Source organism: Galeopterus variegatus, unplaced genomic scaffold, assembly GCF_000696425.1.
Source record: "Galeopterus variegatus unplaced genomic scaffold, G_variegatus-3.0.2 Scaffold3418, whole genome shotgun sequence".
Taxonomy (NCBI): domain Eukaryota; kingdom Metazoa; phylum Chordata; class Mammalia; order Dermoptera; family Cynocephalidae; genus Galeopterus; species Galeopterus variegatus.
In genome coordinates, this window is record NW_007729529.1 from 79,664 (window position 1) to 99,407 (window position 19,744).

Below are 19,744 nucleotides of genomic sequence, written 5' to 3' on the forward strand. Positions count from 1 at the left end.
GGTGCAACACCGAGGGTTGCAATCCCGTTGCCGGTCCCAGTCCGGTACGGGTGCGACACTGAGGGTTGAGATCCGTGGCCGGACACGAAAAAAGACAAAAAGGAAAAAAAAAAAATGTAGTGAGTCTTCCTTTAATCCATAGTATTTAATATAGGTTCTCAGGAATTCAACTGTAATTTCCTGAGTGACCTTTTTGCCAATAATCTTACTCAGATAATCTTTATTTATTATACCAATAAATTAAGCAGTAAATAACATTACCATATTTCCTTTCCAAATTTTTCAACCTTAACATACAGGAAGCCTTGGCTCAAGCTTTTTGGATTGACATCAAGCGTATGGATGACCCACAGTGTTACTTTAATTCTCTGCCAAGAGAGTTAGAAGTAAAAAGAGATCAGATGGTACACTTACTTGAAAGTGTTGGCCTAAAACCCATAGTTCCTGATGGGGGATACTTCATCATCGCTGATGTGTCTTTGCTAGGTTTGTAAAGGTTGTTATTATTTCAAGTATATGAAAACTTATGTGTGAAATTGTACCAGAATTATGGAGAAAAGATTGCTGTCAAAGCCATAGCAGCAATTTATCTATGAAAAAAGGTGGATTTTCACAATGTCAATGTATTCTACAATTATCTTTACTTTTAGATGTTTTACTTTAAATGTGACTGTTGTTAAATTGTTATGGAGTCAGTGTTGTTCTATGTATACTATAAAACAGAATTTGCTGTCATCCTGTTCTAGTGTATAATTTAAAGCACAGGCACATGAAATAATATAGGTACCCTGTGTTCATTTGAGTAAAATTTTAATTTTCTTTTCACTTAACAAAAACACATACTGTTTTATTAGAAAAATAAAATGTGATGAAGGTCTAATATGTGCCAAGCTGTCAAATATCCTTCTGCAGAAAGCATTGTTAGCTCCATTTTTGCAGACAAGAAGACACAGAAAGTTTTAAATAACTTGCCTGAAGTCACACAGCTAGATTCTAAATAGTTCTGTCTCCAAAAAACAATGGTCTTTATATTGCCTAAAACTGTTATCTATAATTCTGATATACAAGTCTAAAGTTAGAAACATGATAATATTTTATATATAACTTTTCTTTAAAAGAAACAAAACTATTAATAACAGCAATCTTCAAAGTCTTATTTATTCTGTCTGTCAGAAATTACAGCCATTCTGGTTTTTTTTTTTTTTTTTTTTTTTTNAGCTGTGCCCAGTTTATTCCTACCGAGATGTTCACTCTCTAGGAGAGCCCTGACCAAGATGAGAGTTAAGTTTGGTTGTGTCAGCCAGGTGACAGACAGAGGAGGCAGCCCAGCAAAACACATGAAATAACAGAGCTGTGCATTACTTGCAGATCCCAGAAAGAAGAGGGCAGCACACCTAGCAGGGCCAACAGGACATAGGGAACCATCCTGGATACACACACTCAACCAGCAGAGGAGAAGAAGAGAGAGAGAGAGAGAGTGTGAGGGACCTGAGGGCCAAAGCCTTTATCGGGGTCCAGGGCATTACCAAAGCAGGTTTTCCTTACAGAGTTCTGATTGGTGGGGTTAGAATAAGCAGGCATGAGCTCCGTGGGGCACACTGTCACCGAGAGATGGTCACTGTGGCACATCTGTGCAGTCCGTGCAGGGTGTGAGAATCAATGGACAAGTCAAGTAAGTTGTGTCTAGCTATCCCGTAGGGAGGTGGTCACCAGGAGGCTGCTGGATAAGGCAGATATCTGGGTCGACCACACTGAAGAACTGAGAGGAGGTGGAGAACTGGAAACTGTGTCAAGGGGGACTGAGCCCTCCTTCTGGTATGAGAAAGTTCAACTTGTATTCAAAATGGATGCTGAGGCAGCATAAACCTGTAAGAATTCACTACATGAGGTTTGGCTTAAACTGAGGCAAGCTTCTCTTTCCTTTCAGATTAGCTTATTTCTTCATTTGTTGGGAGAGAAGAGGCTGTGGCAAGCATTGTATTTGGCAGGCTCTCAAGCCCCATTCTTACATAAAACCCTTAAGATCTTCTATATTCTGAGGTTTGGAAGGCACTTTTCCTACCTGGGGTCTAAATGTGCAGCTCATTTCACGAAATGATGAAAAGAAATAGCACTGTCGTCATCACTTATATTTTTGCTTTTGAACTGGAAATCTACAAGATTTTCCACATGAATTATTTTGTTTCTTAAATAAGAAAATGATTTCTACTTTATATGCTTCCAAAAGGAATTTCAGCTTACTCATATTAAAAGTCTTTTGTGGGCCGGCCCGGTGGCGCACTGGATAAGTGCGCCGCTTGGGAAGCGCGGTGGCGCTCCCGCCCGAGGGTTCGGGTCCCACGTACAGACCGGTTCCCGCTCACTGGCTGAGCGAGGCGCGGGGGCAGCGCCGAGGGTTGCAATCCCGTTGCCGGTCCCCGGTCCGGTGCAGGGGCAACACTGAGGGTTGCGATCCGTTGCCGGACACGGAAAAAGATAAAAGACAAAAAAAAAAAAAGTCTTTTGTGCAATAATATATAAATAGAAATGATTGTATATGAATCAAAAATCAATGCCATATAGGAAGGGGAGGAAGCAAATATGTCAGTCACCTAGGTTCATACGGTTTTATAATTATTATTAACTTGAGACTGAACTTTGTGCCAGCAAAGTGACATAGAAAAATGGAATTAGTTACATAATTATTGGAAGAAAGGAAACTTATAAGCTTTTTAGATAAAAACAACTTTTTCCTGGAACCAACCTTTTCCAGATAGTAAATGCTAAAAGGGATTGTCACATTGTGACATTTAAAATGAAAAAGACATTGATGCAAATTGGATGAATGCACTAAGCTCTTAATTAGTTTCCCATTTTCTCCTCGGTCGATTCATCCTGCATGCAATACTAGCTTAGATCTTAGATCTTGAACTAGGGTGGTTATAAAAGGGCACAAAGGATTTTGGTTAGAAAAACTTTTCTGATGAAGGAGAAAAGGATGTCCCTTTTTTATTGTCCTCCTTTACCAATAGGAGAAAATGTTAATGATGTTTATAAAATCCTCCTACATATGAAGAAATTTTCTCTTATTTTACTCTTTCGTCTGCTTCAATTCATCTGCAATGTGGGAATTCTTTCATGTGCTAGAGATTGATCCTATCATTTGCTAAAGATAAACATAGAAAACAAAAACTTTCATTTGATGGTAGTTTGAGAAGAAAAGTAAACCATGACATAAATTGCTTCCCTTTACAATTAATAACAATGGCTAACTGGTTAATATTTATTGAATATTTATGATATAGTAGGTATTATATAAAGAGCTTTACAAATATCACATGCTCACAAAAGCCATATGAGATTTTTGTCATTATAACAAACCTCAATTATATTATAACTTCTAGATTATATTATAACTTCTCTAAGGATAGAGAGAAAGCACAAAATTTACCAAAGTTAATTAACCAATAAGTAGCAGAGCTGGGCTCTGAACCCAGAGATCTGTGTCCTAATCAGTGAACTTATTTGTTTTCTGCTATATAAGGGTATTTTTTAAAGTTCGTTGAAAGATTCATATTATCTTTCAATTCCATTTTTCCATGAACTTTTTGAAGTACCCTCATACTAAGCACCTTTTCAGACCAATGAGCTTCACCCTAGAACTAAAAAAGGGGAAGGAACATTTGAGTAGAAGACAAGACAGCAAATAAGGATATGATTACCGTTTGTTCAGTGAAATAATAGGATCCAAAATTTTGGACAAGATAGTGAGAATGCAAAAACCAATCTGCAGGGCCGGCCGTGTGGCTCACTCGGGAGAGTGTGGTGCTTGTCTCCGAGGCCGCGGGTTCACATCCTATATAGGGATGGCTGGTGCGCTCACTGGCTGAGCTTGGTGCAGACCACATGTGCGAAGTGTTGCAATCCCCTACCGGTCAAAAAAAAAAACAATCTGCATTTTCATAGATTACTTAAATATGCTAATACACTTGGTTTAAACTCTTATCTTCAATAAAGAATAACTTTGTTTAGTTCCTTTGAGAATCTTTAGCTCAGGCATTTCAGAAGAAATAGATTTCAACTTCCTTCTAATTATAAAACCTTTATAATTGTATTTATTTCCTTCTCTCCTTTTTCAGCACCGTGGAATAAAGTCCTTTTTTGTAAGCTTTACAAGAATAAATGAGTAGTACAGTCTCAGTTACAGTTAGTTAATAACCTCCTGCTCTTCCTTCTACTCCCATAGGTAATCACTCCTTTCCCTGGGCTACCTTTGTACCTTGAATACACTGCTATTGTGTACTTGTCACATAGAGTTTTTACATAATTTACAATTAGGCTCTAACTTTTTTAAGCTGCCATTTTTGTTAGGGCCAAACCTGGATTAAACACACACGCACATGTGTCATGAAATAGTAATTTAACTTCCTCATCTGTAAAAGATTGTAACTACCTCTCAGAATTGTGGTGACAACTAAATGAGAGAATCATATAACATGCTCAATGAATACTTAGTGCTCAATACGTGGTAGTATGTTATTAACATTATTATATGGAAATTTTACATTTCCTTAACGTGTAGGGGAGAATGGAGATAAACTCATCGTGTTACAAGATATTAAGGGCTGGCCAGTTAGCTCAGTTGGTTAGAGCGCAGTGTTCTCATACCAAGGTCAAGGGTTCTGATCCCCATATTGGCCAGCTGCCAAAAAAAAAGATATTGAGGCCTTTTGTAAAAACTCCAGGTGATACTTTCTTCATTATCAAGGTTTTTACATGGTTAATTTGAAAAGACCCACAAGTATTTAGTGAATGCAAGAAAGAAGTAAAATATCTGCCTCAATTCATTTTGAGCAATAAAATGTAAAATTTTATTGATTACACTAACCATCAACATTAGTTGCTTTGGGCATGCAAAAAATTCTAAGAGTGCAAGTCAGTAAAACGGAAACAATGTGAAATGTAAATTGTTGAAACTGGATGCCAGAGAAATATCTTGCCTAGCCTTTCAAGTATGATTGAGGCAAGAGGAATACATATTCGAAGTCTCTTCCCCAAATTTAATATACAGAAGCAAGAGATAATATATTAATTAATGAAATATATTAATATATTCACTCAGCAAATAGGCTTCTCATTATTTATGGGCTAGACACTAGCCTAGGAGTTGGGGATGCTATAGGTTGCAAAACAGACACTTTACCCTTATAGAGCTTACAATCTATTTGGAGATATAATTATTATCTATAAATTTAATTGTTATTTTCTTAAAAATGGTGATAGAGCCTTATTTCTATATGGAAAAGCAACATTCCTCTTCCCTTCCCCTTTTCTATCGTCTTCCTGTGCTAAGAGCAGCATGTATAAGTGTGAGCAAACCAGGTGTATGTGTGAGTATTGCCTTAGAATATCAGTAAAGCTCATCTGTGAATTCCTCACTTCACACCCATCATGCGTTATGAGACTCCAGCATATTCTGTGAATATTTAAGAAAATTCTAAACTAAACTATTTTAAATCAAGAGAAAATTTTGAATATTGATAGACTTAAGTGAAATACATGTTATCTCAGATATAATTCATAGGACACCTAATTTTTATTGTGGTTTTAGATGCAGACCTCTCTGACATGGAAAGCAATGAGCCTTATGACTTTAAATTTGTGAGATGGATGACCAAAAATAAGGTAATGTTTATTGGCCTTTGCAACACTGTGTTATATTTTATAGTTAATTTATGAAGAATACCTGCTGACATGCTCTGAAAACAGTAATTGTAGTTTTGTTACATATTATTCCACTTATGGCTCTTTCGGAGATTTTAAACACATTTATCGTTTTGGAAATTGTTGTGAATACATAAGAGTATCAATTTGTTTCTAATGTCTATGTTTCCAAAATGAATATTTGAAGTGTAAGTAGTTTTCTTATTATATACATTTATTTTTTCAGAAACTATCAGCCATCCCTGTTTCAGCATTCTGTAATTCAGAGACTAAATTACAGTTTGAGAAGTTTGTGCGATTTTGCTTCATAAAAGTAAGTTCCCTGTTCTATTCAAAAACACATTTATAATATCCTGACTTCCAACGTATAAAGCACCATTGATTTCTGTGCTAAAAATTATATGCTCGTATGTAGTTTTTAAATTTTGGCTTGCTGCAATGAAAGTAACTGCCTATCAGAACAAAACTCAACCCTCTTTGAAGGGAAACAGCATAATCCAGATGCCTCACCATGTGATATCACAATGTCCAACACACAATAAAAACTTATTAGACATGTGGAAACACAAGAAAATGTGACCCATAATTAAGAAAAAAGTGGTCTATAGAAATGGAACTGAAGGTGACTCAGATGTAGGAATTAGCAGACAAGGACTTCAAAGCAAATATTATAAGTATCTTTAAGAAAGTAAAGGGAATGTGGTCATAAAGAGCAAACAGAGGGACTAAAAATATAGAAAAAAAGAACCAAATGAAAATTCAAGAGCCTAAAAGTATAATATCTGATATGAAATATTTACGGAGCTAAACAGAGGATTTAAGATATCAGAAAAAAAAAGAGTCAACTGGAATACAGATCCATAGAAATTATACTATCTGAAAAAAAGAGAGAAAAATTATTTTGTAAAAATGAACAGAGCCTCAGATCTATGAGAAAATGTCAAGTGATAAGATACATGTCATTGGAATACCAAAAGAGAATGGAATATGACAGAAAAAATATTTTAAGAAATAATGCCCCAAATTTTCCCATATTTGGTGAAAAGCAGTGTGTAGATCTAAAAAGCTGTGAACTACAACAGGATAAATATTTCAAAACCACATCTAGGCACATCATTATTAAACTGCTGAAAACCAAAAGTAAAGATAAGTTCTTGAAAGCAGCCAGAGAAAAACTATACATTGCATACGTAGGAACAAAGATACGAATGTTAACTAACTTCTTATCAGAAACAGTGAAGACTAGAATACAGTGAAATAACATCTTTGAAGCACAGAAGTAAAAAATTTGTCTGCCCAGTATTCTATATCCAGGAAAATATCCTTTAAAAACGAAAATGAAATAGACCTTCCTGACAAATGAAAGCTGAGACAATTCGTCACCATAAGACCTGTACTAGAAAAGATTCTGAATGTGTGATTGCTGTTTTTAAGATGTTATTGCTACTGAAAACAGTCTTACTGAGGTCAAGGCATTCTCTACACCAACTCACATGGTCTATAAACCTAGTCAGAATAATGTAAACACACTGTTTTCATATTTTAGAAATAACATAGACAAACAGTGGCAGACCGTTCAGAACAAAATATAAATGTTAACAATCTAACAATGTAAACATTCAATTGTCTGAAATGTAGAAGAAAGGGTAAGGCTATTAATATTCTCTCTTATAGAGGATCTAGAAATAAAGGTGTAAGTATGATATTTGAAACTATAAACATAACTAGCAGAAGAAAATAACATAAGACTTCCTGTTTTAAAATGGTAAACACAGACCTTCCCTATTCTTTTCTTGGAAATTATTCAAAAACAAGTAGGAGAATGGTAAACTAATTGAAAAACCCCCCAGTGTATGAGGGAGAATTGCCAAATATAGTGAAGATGATAGAAGAATTCCTGCTTCTATATCTTTACATCACAGACAGAGCCAGCAGGTAGTATACCCATTATTGAGAACAGCAGGAACAGTAGATGCACTGGATGCGGGAACTTCTTTGATGGATTTGGCATCATGGAAGAAACAGGGTGGAAACATAACATATAGTCATGTCATCTAGAAACTATGTGAGGCAGGTTGGAAAGGAGATTCAAGTTGGGCTATAGATTTCCTCATTCACCACTATCACTGTTGCTAAAAGTTGGGTTAATGCAATGTGGAGGCAACATATTAAATCGAGAATAGTCAATTTAATTAGTAGGGAAGAAATAAAGTCTAAAAGAACTCCCTCTCTCTGAATCCTACATCAATTGTATTAAACTTTACTGTGAAGTGGGAGAATTTCTGCTTTTTTCTAGTGCTGCCCCAGCTCCTCCCTTATATAAATCTGCAAATACATCTACAAATAATAGACAAAGCCAGCAGGTAGCATTCTCATTACCCAGAATGATACCAATAGTACAAGTGCTGGCAGTGGGAGCTTATGAAGAGGATTCAATCCAAAAATGATTAATAATCAAAAAGGAACCAGCTATGAATCTATAAAAGGACACTATAAATAAAAAAGGAAGATACAAGGAAAAACAAGTGTCAGACAGAGAGTACTCAACAGAAAAATGTTGGCATAGAGCCAATAAAAATTGTGATATTTCAAATATAAAACTTTTAAAATGAGATTAAAGCAGAGATTTAAAAGTTCAGGTAAGATAGGGTAAGCTAATATAAGAAGATGAAATGAGAGCTGTCGAATCTCCAGTAAGAAATCGAAGGGAAAAAATAAAGCTATTGGAAATTATGGTGACATTGAATACACCACAAAGGACACTAAATACTTCTGTAAGCACAGTAAGGATTGAGAAAAGTGAACAGAAGGAAATGGAATAGAACAAAGAATTTTAAAATATTAGAAAAATTATAGATGCAGAACAAAAATGAAATAGGTAGAGTCCCTGAAAAAAATAAAAGCAGAACAATTGGAACCTGGAAAGAATTTTATAGCTTTATTTTCAGAATGCTTCCATTAAAAAAAGAAAGAAAAAAGACACAAATATTATGTTTGAAAGGGAATGTCATGTCTCAGGAAAAATTGACATAGAATGATTAACACTGAGATATACCTTATTTAATATATTAGACTTCAAAGATAAAGAAGTACTCCTTTGGGTATCTAGACAAAAAGATCAAGGCCTCCCTGGGGGCCAGGAAAGGAGGATCAGTGTGGATTCAGAGTCCTTTAAATCAGCATTCAATATTGGAAGGTAGCGTAGCAACAGCTAGAAGTTATTAGGGAAAGTTGACACACCTAACTCAACCTCTTGGAAAGGCTAAAAATAAAAGGATGGCAAAAACATACCAAGAAAATGGAAATCAAAAGAAAACAGATTGAATTCACGGCAAAATCAAAGAAGTAATAAGGCACAAAAAAAAAAAAATAACCACTTAAAAATGTTATGGGTAAAATCTTCAGTAGCAATCAAACTTACAAAAGGATGCTCAACCTCACTCATAATAAGAGAAATGAAAATTAGAACTGCAATGAAATTTTATTTTATCTATTAGATTCGAAACAACCAAAAACAACTAAGATGTTCCCTAAAACACTCTCACATGTTGAGAGTGGAAGTATAATTTGTAAAATCGCTAAAATGGTTAGTTTGAAAATTTTCATCCAAATGTAAATGCACCATACCCTTTGACCTATCAATTGTTCTAGGATTTCCACTGCCCCTGTGGATTTCCTTGCATGTTTTGAATGACTCATATTCAAGGATTTTTACTAATGCATGGTTTGTAATAGGAAAAAATTACAAACAACCAAAATATTCACCAGCACAGGCTGCTTGAATAAATGATCATATAATCACATCAATTAAAGAATGAAGCAGCTCTGCATGTAGTAATAGAGCACAAGCTAAAAGCAAGGAGCAGAACAGTTTCTATGAAACGCTGTTATTTGCTTGAAATGGAGATGCATGGATGGATGGATATTTTTAAGCTCCTGTAATGTCTCTGGAAGGATATATAATAAAATAGCAGTGTAATCTCTGGGGAGGAAATTGAGTGGCTGAGGGAGATAGGTGGGAGGCTGACTCACTTCTTAAAAAAAAATTTGAAATGCTCTCAACATAAAAGTTTCAGGAACTTTTTTTCTGAATCATTTCAGAGTTAGTTGACTTAATTATTGATGATTCCCCTATCACCCCAAGTAGTACCTTATTGTGTCTTCCCCATAAAGTGTCATTAATTGTTCCAATAATGTCCTTTTTGTAACAAACTGATAAATATATCCAGGCCCGAATCGTGTCAGTCAATCAATCCAGACCCAAATCATGCATTGCATTTAGTTGTCATGTCTCCTTCAAGCTAGAATAGTTCCTCAGTTTTCTTTGACTTTCATGATTTGAAACTTTCTGAAATTATCAGCCAACTATTTTGAAGTCCCTCAATTTAAGTTTGACGTCTCCTTGTGATTAGATTCAGGTATGCACCTTGTCAGGAAACCAAAGAAGTGATGCTCTATTCTGCTTGTTGCATCAGGTGGCACATGATTTCAATTTTTCCTATTGCTGGTGATGTTAACTTTAATCACTTGATTAACGTGGTGTCTGCCAGGCTTCTCAACTGTAAAGTTACACTTTTTTCCTTCATAAATATTTTGTCCATCAAGCAATGTATTCATTTTACCTATTCAGTAAAAACTCATAGAGTCCTATTTTATTCGGTGGGCTATAATTTATAATTATTACTACTTAATTTTCCCAGATTTGGCCACTCAGAACTCCTCCTTTACGCTGGCTTCTGTTTCCTTTGACATGGCTCCATCATTTTTGAGCATTTTCTTACGTTCTGGCATAACGAGATGTACTCGGTTCATCTTGTCATTATCTACCCCAATCTGGGATAAGCCATCTCCAATGGATGCTGGTTCCTTTTAGTGGAGAATGGTAATGGCAAAGCACGATCTGGGCATTAGGAGTGCTCACTGCTATTGGTGTGTTGCTGTTCCAAGACCCTCCTAGGGAATAGATGAGGGGTCTTCAAAAAGTTTGTGGAAAGATTCACATCATCTTTTAATTTCATTTTTTCCATGAATGTTTTGAAGTACCTCTGTATGAATATATATACATTTGTAACACACATTTATGTATAAAGCCTGTCTCCCACTGGTATGTGGCCAGTCTCCTATCACTGCCACCGTTCTGCTCCCCAACCCCCACCTCAATCCTGAGTGGATAAAGGCCCTTTACCCCATGCAGGCTTTGACACGTTGTACTTGGCTGCTGCCACTGCCCCCTGTATGGTCACTGTCCTCACCCCACTTGGGTTTCAACACGCCACCTCCTCTGTCACCCACTGCATAGACTTCCTCCTCGCCCCTCTTGGGCTCTGACACCGCTTTCCAGATGCCTTCTTCAGCCCTTCCAGGCTCCAGCACCTGCATGGGGCCACCCCACCATGTGGATGCCTTGCTTACCCCACTCAGACTCTGATACCCTGTTCCAGGTTAGCACCACCACTGCCACCCCTCCACCTCATGCCACCCACATTGGCCACCACACTTCCTCCACTCTGGCTGCAGCATCCTGCACTAGGCTTCCAAGGCTTTCCCAGCCCCCTACTCAAGGACACGTGCTTCACTCAGTCCCACCTATTGGCTTTCTGAGTAAATCATTCTGGTAGAAATGGGAGAGAAAGAAAATGAAGTAGAGAGACAAAAGAGAAGAAGGGAAGGCTGGATTTTCATTGCTTACCCTTCAATTTAATTGAATACCCATATGCATGTATTACCTTTTCAAAAAATAAATGGATTGTTTTTCAGTAATTATATAACTATGAAACTGTGATAGGAACGGGCAGAGTAGTGTGAATGGACTAAATTTTCCTAGTCCAGAGCAATGTATAGTAGATAATGCGTGAAGTTTACAAATATAGAAATAGGAGCATATGCATATTATTTAATGGTGGTAACTGTTAGAACTCAAACCAGAAATTGCCATAAAAGGCTGTCTACGGGGGTGGAAGGATCAGTAGGAAGGCGTGTGGAGTAGACAGCTGTTATTTTTCGATATAACCGCTTCTGTACCCTTTGGCTTGTTTCTGTAATGATAATTAATGTGATTAACTATTTTCCTACTGGGGGTTCTGCCTTTGCATTTTCACTTTGAAAAATTTTCTTCACTTGAGAATAGTCACTTAAATCTTCATTTTGTACTATTGTGGCTTTTTTTTGTGTTTAAATCTTTACTTCATCTTGAATTTATGTTGAAATGTAATGATGATGATTATTTTATTAATTTACAGAAAGACAGCACACTGGATGCTGCTGAAGAAATCATCAAGGCATGGAATAAGCAGAAGTCTTGATACACACAGACTGTGTAATGTTTCTGTTACATGACCTAGTATGGAATTGTTACCTAGTGCTGCCACCTGCTGGATGTTGAAAAACAAATATTTCCATAAAATTGGAATTTAAATATTTGCATTATTTTTCCAAAGAAGTTAACCCTACATAACAATATTCAGGAGATCTGATTTTTTTTTTTCAGTTGAAATGTATTAAAACACCTTCCACTATCATTTTATGAGTCAGCATAGCATAGTGGATAAGAACTGTGAGATGCTTAACCTCTCTGTGCTTCAATTTCCTTATTATAAAAGGGGAATAAAAATAGCACCTGGGCCGGCCCGGTGGCGCACTGTGATAGTGCGCCGCTTGGGAAGCGCGGCGGCGCTCCCACCAAGGGTTCGGATCCCACATACAGACCGGTTCCCGCTCACTGGCTGAGCGAGGTGCGGGAGCAACACCGAGGGTTGCGATCCCGTTGCCGGTCCTGGTCCGGTCCGGGGGCGACACTGAGGGTTGCGATCCGTTGCCGGACACGGAAAAAGACAAAAAAAAAAAAAAATAGCACCTACTTCATAAGATTAAATGGACTAATGTATGTAAAGCTTGGCAAACAATAAGTACCCACCTGATGTTAGCCAGTTTCACCTCTAGCCATGTGTAAAAGCTCCTAACCAGTTACACCCCTCTACCCCGTATCTTTGCTTTGTCTACCTTCCCATAGTTCTCTCCCAATCATTTACCAGTGGCCTGCAACTTTGCTCACATTTTTGCCTCTATCCCAAGAACTGCCATCATTGGAGTGGCTTCAGGTCCACATGGATAACCTAGGCCTTCTTGTACCTTGACCCCTTCATCTTTGGCCATGTTCTCCTCCACTCCACTCCAGCCACCACTCTTGAGCATACCCTGAGGATTTCATTTTTCAGATTTTTCACCTTCAAGATAATAAATTCATCTTCTCACACTATAACCACCTATCCTTCCAGCTCGTGCTGTTTCTCTCTGCTTGTTTCTCTCTCTCTTTCTACCTCTCTCTCTTTCTATCTCTCTCTCTCTGTCTACACCCTGCCTCCCTTCCTCCTTCCCTCTCAACTGCTTGCAAAATATCCCTTCTTTAAACATGCTATAATTTCAAACCCACTATTTCTCAAAAAAATTGTCCATGGCCTTCTTACATCAGAATTTGCTAGGATCCTTGTTGAAAGTAGAGATTCTGGTCTTTACCTCAAACCTACTGAATAATAATTTCAGGATCCAGCCCTTCCCAGGTGATTCTTACACACATTAAATGTTTATCATCACTTCTATAGTCCATAGAACTCTCAATTTTATTCCTGTCAGTCCCCTTATATCTTCACTCCCTTCCTCATGTAGCTTAGATTCTATTGTCTATCACTTCAGCCAAGATACCTTTGCTGCCTTCAATTACTTGCCCCATTGTTCTATCTCACCTACCTGGTCAAAAAAAGAACTCAATTCTGGGGTTGAAGCTCCATGCCTTGCACCTGGGCTGCTGAGCATTGCTGAAGCAAATCGCACGACTGGGCAGGTTCTAACAACTGAACTAACATCATTGACCTGAACTCTAGACATAATACATCTGTGCTCCCGAAATGCTACTTTTTACACAGCAACAAGGTCTAACATTCTCCTATTATCCATAATAGAAATATCCAACTTTCATTCTTCTCACACCTCAAAGTCCACCACCACCAGCACAATTTAATCACAGCAAATGACTTCATCTCCCGCTTCTGTGTGAAAAACAAAACAAAGTGAAAAACAGAAGCTATCAGACTGGCACTTCCAACTGGGATCCCTGCCAATAAGCCTCTGACTTATCTGCATCAGCCCCCACATCCTGTCTTCATTCTCTCCACTTGTAAAAGTCATTCCTTGACCTGTCCAGGATGGACAGGTTGGGTGTGGCAGCCAAGTGGGGTGGGCTGTTGGTTAAAAATGACCAGGCCCAGCCTTACAGAAGGAGGCTCAGGACCCCAAGAGCCAATTATTACTTAGCAATACAAATTCCATGGAAAACTTTTAGCCTGTTTACCCTTGCTGGGAACTTAATAAAATTTAAACAAGCATTTAAACTTGCTCTTTGCAGCCCTGGACATGTCCAATACTAATTTCATCATCTGTGTTTTGGATCTCATTTATTCTCATACTCTCAGAGCATTGGTTCAATGCATTCTCTTGTATCTACAGCCTCTACTCGTTCCCTTCCTCAGAAGTGACACATGTTCAGGTCTCTCCCATCTTAGAAAACCCTTTCCCTGATTCTACTATGCTGTTATCTCTTTCTTCCTCTTTTTTTTTTCCTTTTTGTCTTTTTTACTGACCGGTAACGGGATCGCAGCCCTCGGTGTCGCGCCCGTACCGGGGACGGGCAACGGGATCGCAACCCTCGGTGTTGCGCCCGCACCACGCTCAGCCAGTGAATGGGAACCGGTCTCCACATGGGATCCAAACCCTCGTCGGGAGCACTGCCGCACTCCCAAGCGGCGCACTCTCCAGTGCGCCACCGGGCCAGCCCTCTTTCTTCCTCTTAAGGGAAAAATGTCTTCCTTTTTTCTATCTTTCCTTTCTCGGGAGCACTGCCGCACTCCCAAGCGGCGCACTCTCCAGTGCGCCACAGGGCCAGCCCTCTTTCTTCCTCTTAAGGGAAAAATGTCTTCCTTTTTTCTATCTTTCCTTTCTCCTCCCCTCCTTTCTCCCTCCCTTCCTTTCGTCCCTTTCTTTCCTTCCTTCCTTCCTTCCATCCATCCATCAAGTATTCATTGAACTCTACTATGTGCCAGGCACTCTTCTGGGCATTTAGTATATAGCAGTGAAGAAATGAACAAAGATCCCTGCCTCCAGGGCTTTCCATCTAGCTAGGGGAGGGAAACTATGTCACATACAATGAAATATATTGTATGTAAACTTTTACATGATAATTGTGTGAAGAAAAGTAGAGCAAGATAGAGAAGAATGAAACTTGTCAGGGAAGCAAGTGGAATTTTAAGTAGCATGCTCAGATAAGTCTCAAGGAGGGGACATGGAAGCAGATTTTAAAAAGGTAGGGAGAGAGCCTATGGACATACTGGGGACAACATTTCAGGCAGAAGAAATAGCCAGTGCAATGGCTCTAAGACAGGAGGGTGCCTGGCAAGTTGATGAGTACTAAAAGTTGGGTATTACTGGATGGAATAACCAAGGGGAGAAGTAGGTACTAGATCAGGTATTAGATCAGAGAAGGAACATGGAACCTCAAGGACTGTTACAAGGATGATGATTTAATCCAGAGAATCAGGGAGCCATTCCATTTTTTAATATGTAAAATAATGTTTATTGAACATTGTAATTATTCCAAACTGGAAACAAAGCCATTTTTTAATATGTAAAATAATGTTTATTGAACATTGTAATTATTCCAAACTGGAAACAACCAGAATGTCCATCAACAGTCTAATATTTGGAGGATATATTAGTACAGTGGGATACATACAGCAATGAAAATTAACAAACTACAGCTGCACACAATAACATGAATGAATTTCACCAACTCTGTTTTCATAGGGCTTCCTCACAGTGTCTTCAAAGAATCAGCTGGAGTTCTCAGTTGACAGAGTGTTCTATAGCACTAGAATCCTTGTGGTCACTGGCACTGCGATCATTGAAGCCTAATGTCAGCCCCCACCTCCACGGTTCTAGAATTTCTGTGTACCTACTAGAGTGAGGGTTTCCATGGTTTGGTCCTACAGGCCTAAGACTGGCCCATAGAGAACTCTACATCTGGGTGATTGAAAGGACAGAGGTTGTCATCCCTTCCATTGAGCTGAGCTGAGGTGAGGAGAGCAGACTTGGGGAGGAAGAGGAAATGGATTTTTAAATATGGGGTCTGTAGGCAAATCGTACAGTATTGGATCAGGAAAATTTTTAAAGTTTGACCTAATATCTCTTGGACGTTAGAGGCAAAGGCCCCATCAGAAGCTTCCAGATGCCTAACTAGATATCAAGCCTAACTGGTATAGAATATAACTGCTAAAGTGGGAAACCCAAAGGGGCTGGACAGAGGGGACTGCAGGGACCTGAGACTCATAGAACAACACGATCATCATAGGGTCTGGCTGATAAACCCAGCTCACACCTAGCACCTAGCCTGTTACTGGTTCCCCTGGTGATCACTGTTCTTGCTGCTGCTGCCCAAAGTATTTGGCCCTGCAATTTTTAAATAACACCTGCATTTGCACTCATCCAGGTTGAAGTTTCCAGCCTCTTCCTCCCTCCCTGAACGCTGGGTACTTTATCTTCTGAAATAGTGACCCGGACCTGAGTTTTCTATTAACCTGCCATGGAGAGTACATTTTTTACACTCTCATTCTTGAGGGGACCTCAAGTTCTTGAGCCTTTTGCATCTTTTAAAAGTCTGTACTGAGAATAGACTGTAGGGGGAGCAAAGATTGAGGTATGGAGACCTATCACAATAATCCTGGTAAGCAATCACAGTGGTAGCCGTGGGAGGGTAAGTAATGCTCAGATTCTGGATATTCATTGAAGGTAGAAACAGCAGAGTTTCTAAGGGGCATGAGAGAAAGTGAGGAATGAAAAGTGAGTCCAATTTTTGGCCTGAAGCAACTGAAATGGATACCACCACTGAGGTCAAGAAGGCTCCAGGAGGCACAGGCTTGGGGGAAGAGCAGGAGCCTAGTTTGGCACACAGGTGAGATGCCCGTCCGACTTTCAGGTATACGTGTCGCGTGGGCAGCTGGATAGTCGAGTACAGTGTTTAGAAAAGAGATTCCAGCTGGACATAATGAATTTGAGAGTTTCTGGTATATTGATGATTTTAAAGACATGAGACCAGACTAGATCACCAGATACATGAATATAGACAGCAACAAGAGAACTGGTAACTTCGCTCTGGGCTTTTTGAGAAATTTTACCGCAAACTGGAGTAACTCTTGAAAGAATTTTTCTCATTTGATGATTCCACTTTCACACACACACAGACACACACACACACACACACACCCTTCACTTACCCTCAACCATCTGAGGTCTGGCTTCCACACCCAATATTGTTCTAAATTCTCTAATGACCTCCATATTCCTAGATTTAAAGGAAACTTCTCAGTGTCATCTGACTTCTTAGGACTTACCCCTGCGGACCTCTCTGGCCTTCTTAAACCCTACCTTTCTTGTTCCTGCGATGCTGCCCTCTCGTGAAATGCCTCCCACCTCTCTGGCTGCTCTTCTCAGTCTCCTTCTCCTGTTCCTTAATTATTGGTATTTGGCACTAGACTATGTTCTCTTCTTTCTCACTAAATGGCTTCATTCTCTCTATGTGCTAATGGTTCCCAAATCTATCTCCAGCCTAGTCCTTTCAGTTGAATTTCAGACCCACAGTCCCACACCTCATTTGTCATCTCCACACGGACATTTCATAGTCAGACCCAGCCCAGTCTTGTCTCTTTACCTCAGTAAACGATGACGCCCATCCAGTAGCTCAAGCCGGAAAACCTAGAAATCACTCTTATCCTTTTCTTATCTTTTCCCCCACATCCAAGGAAGTCCTCTATGTATTATCCTAAATATTTCTTAAATCCATCTCTTCTCTCTTCTCCATTTGCTGCCACTCTGATGCAGGCCAATATTATCTTTGAACCAGATTATTATTCAACTTCCTGATGGTTCTCCTTGACTCGCTCCTTGTAATCCATTACCCCTATAGACCCAATGAGTTTTCTAAAATGCAAATGTGATCGTGTTACATATATTAGTTAAAAATATTCATGTTGTCTAACTCATAAGGGTTTAAATAAAACAAGATCCCTATAGACCCATTGAGTTTTCTAAAATGCAAATGTGATCATGTTACATATATTAGTTAAAAATATTCATGTTGTCTAACTCATAAGGGTTTAAATAAAACAAAAACAAGTTTTCTGTCTCAACATTTCAGTTACAGCTTAATCCAGGACTCAAATTATACTCTGTCACCAAGCTCCACGGGCTTTTTTTCCCCAAAACCAAAAATAATTTATTAGTGTGACAACTGTTGAATAAATTATTATAGGACAAATTTAGCCATGTATTTTACTGTCTTAGCAGAGGCTACATCAGCAAACACGAGACTTGGGAGAATGAGTGGTAATTATGTCATAGGCTCACAGGGACCCTGCTGTGAGGTAGTGGAGAAGGAAATGAGGGAGGAAAGGTGAGAATTAAGTAGTGGAGAGACAGAGAGGGGGAGAGAGAGAGAGAAATGAGTATCTGGTCAAGAAAAAGGCAACAGGATTTAGTGCAATCAGAACTGACTTTTTTTTTTTTTTCTTTTCAGCTCCCACTTATGAGTGATGAGGATATACTATATTTCTTTCTGTGCCTGGCTTATTTCACTTAACATAATTTTCTCCAAGTTCACCCATGTTGCTGCAAATGGCAGAATTTCATTCCTCTTTATGGCAGAATAGTATTCCATTGTTATTATACACCACATGTCCTTATCCAGTCATCTATCAATGGACATTTAGGTTGATTCAAACCTATTGTAAATAGGGCTGTGAGAAACATGGAAGTGCATTATCCCTTCAACAGGACAGTCCACCCTGCAAATTTGGACTTGCCAGCCTCCATAATCTCATGATCCAATTCCTTTAAATAAATCTCTTTCTATTGACATTTAGATTGATTCAAACCTATTGTAAATAGGGCTGTGAGAAACATGGAAGTGCATTATCCCTTCAACAGGACAGTACACCCTGCAGATTTGGACTTGCCAGCCTCCATAATCTCATGATCCAATTCCTTTAAATAAATCTCTTTCTATATATGTACATCCTATTGATTTGGTTTCTCTGGAGACCCCTAACTAATATAGGTGGATTGGCAAAAAATGAAGATACATTGTCTATAAATTCTTGAAGTTAGATAAGAAATCATCCTATGACATATTACACAATAATAAGAGCTATGGACTTCACATAGTAAACAGTGATAAAGTTTTGAAGATTTTTATGGAAGAGAGGGAAAATGGCATAAACTATAGTTTGGCTACCCAAAAACCAATAATAGCCACCTTCTCCCTTGACTACTGTTAAGGCTAAAAAGTCAAAGTACCCAATTTCTCAGCTTCCTTTGCAACTACTCAAACGTGCCCAAGAAGAGCTCCTCTTCATGAAAAGAAGATAAAAGTTAAAGTCTTCCTGAGACTTTTTTTGTCTTTTTTGTCCTCTCCACCCTCAACCTTTTTCTTTCCTGGAATGTAGAAGTGGGACCTGGAGGTGCAGCAGCCATCTTGCATTTGTGCAGCAACTAGCATGAGGTTGAAGATCTACATACTAAGGATGCAGAGAAGAAAGATGGAAAGAAACAGGGATCCTGGAAGCAATTTGAAGCCACTATACTTACTCCAGATTATATAATTCTTGAGCCAAATAAAACCCTGTTTGTTTAAGCCACTGTGCTAGAGTTTTCTGTTATTTACAGAAGGCTCCTGCAGGAGCCCAGGATGGTGAGGCCCTGAAGGATTTAGTATAAGAGAAAGGCAAATAATCACAAGCTTGTCAAATTCGTGAATTTTCCCCATCATTCTTATGATGAAAACAATTGTATAACCACATAATTACTTAATGTATTGAATTAAAAATCATTCCCAGATAAAACAAGGCCTCTCCTTGGTCTCAGTTGGATAAACCCAAGGGTAAAACAAAACAAAAACCTCAACTACGTTACTGAGACATAGAATTTCGTTTTCTTCCTGCTC

The 19,744-nt window shown here is 38.6% G+C and overlaps 1 protein-coding gene across 5 annotated transcripts in view; it reads left to right on the forward strand.

Annotated features, from left to right (window-relative positions):
• CCBL2 (cysteine conjugate-beta lyase 2) overlaps positions 1 to 19,435 on the forward strand; it is a 63,723-nt gene extending 44,288 nt beyond the window's left edge. For 4 of the 5 annotated variants that reach the window (XM_008584992.1, XM_008584995.1, XM_008584996.1 and 1 more), the window contains 4 exons: positions 300 to 486; positions 5,591 to 5,664; positions 5,930 to 6,016; positions 11,943 to 12,323. In XM_008584992.1, coding sequence (XP_008583214.1) covers positions 300 to 486; positions 5,591 to 5,664; positions 5,930 to 6,016; positions 11,943 to 12,005 — 411 coding nt within the window. In that variant the 3' untranslated portion in view covers positions 12,006 to 12,323. Of the gene's footprint in view, positions 1 to 299; positions 487 to 5,590; positions 5,665 to 5,929; positions 6,017 to 11,942; positions 12,324 to 19,247 lie in introns of those variants that run through there. The other variant, XM_008584993.1, reaches the window with a different exon arrangement.
• Positions 19,436 to 19,744: the final 309 nt, after the last annotated feature.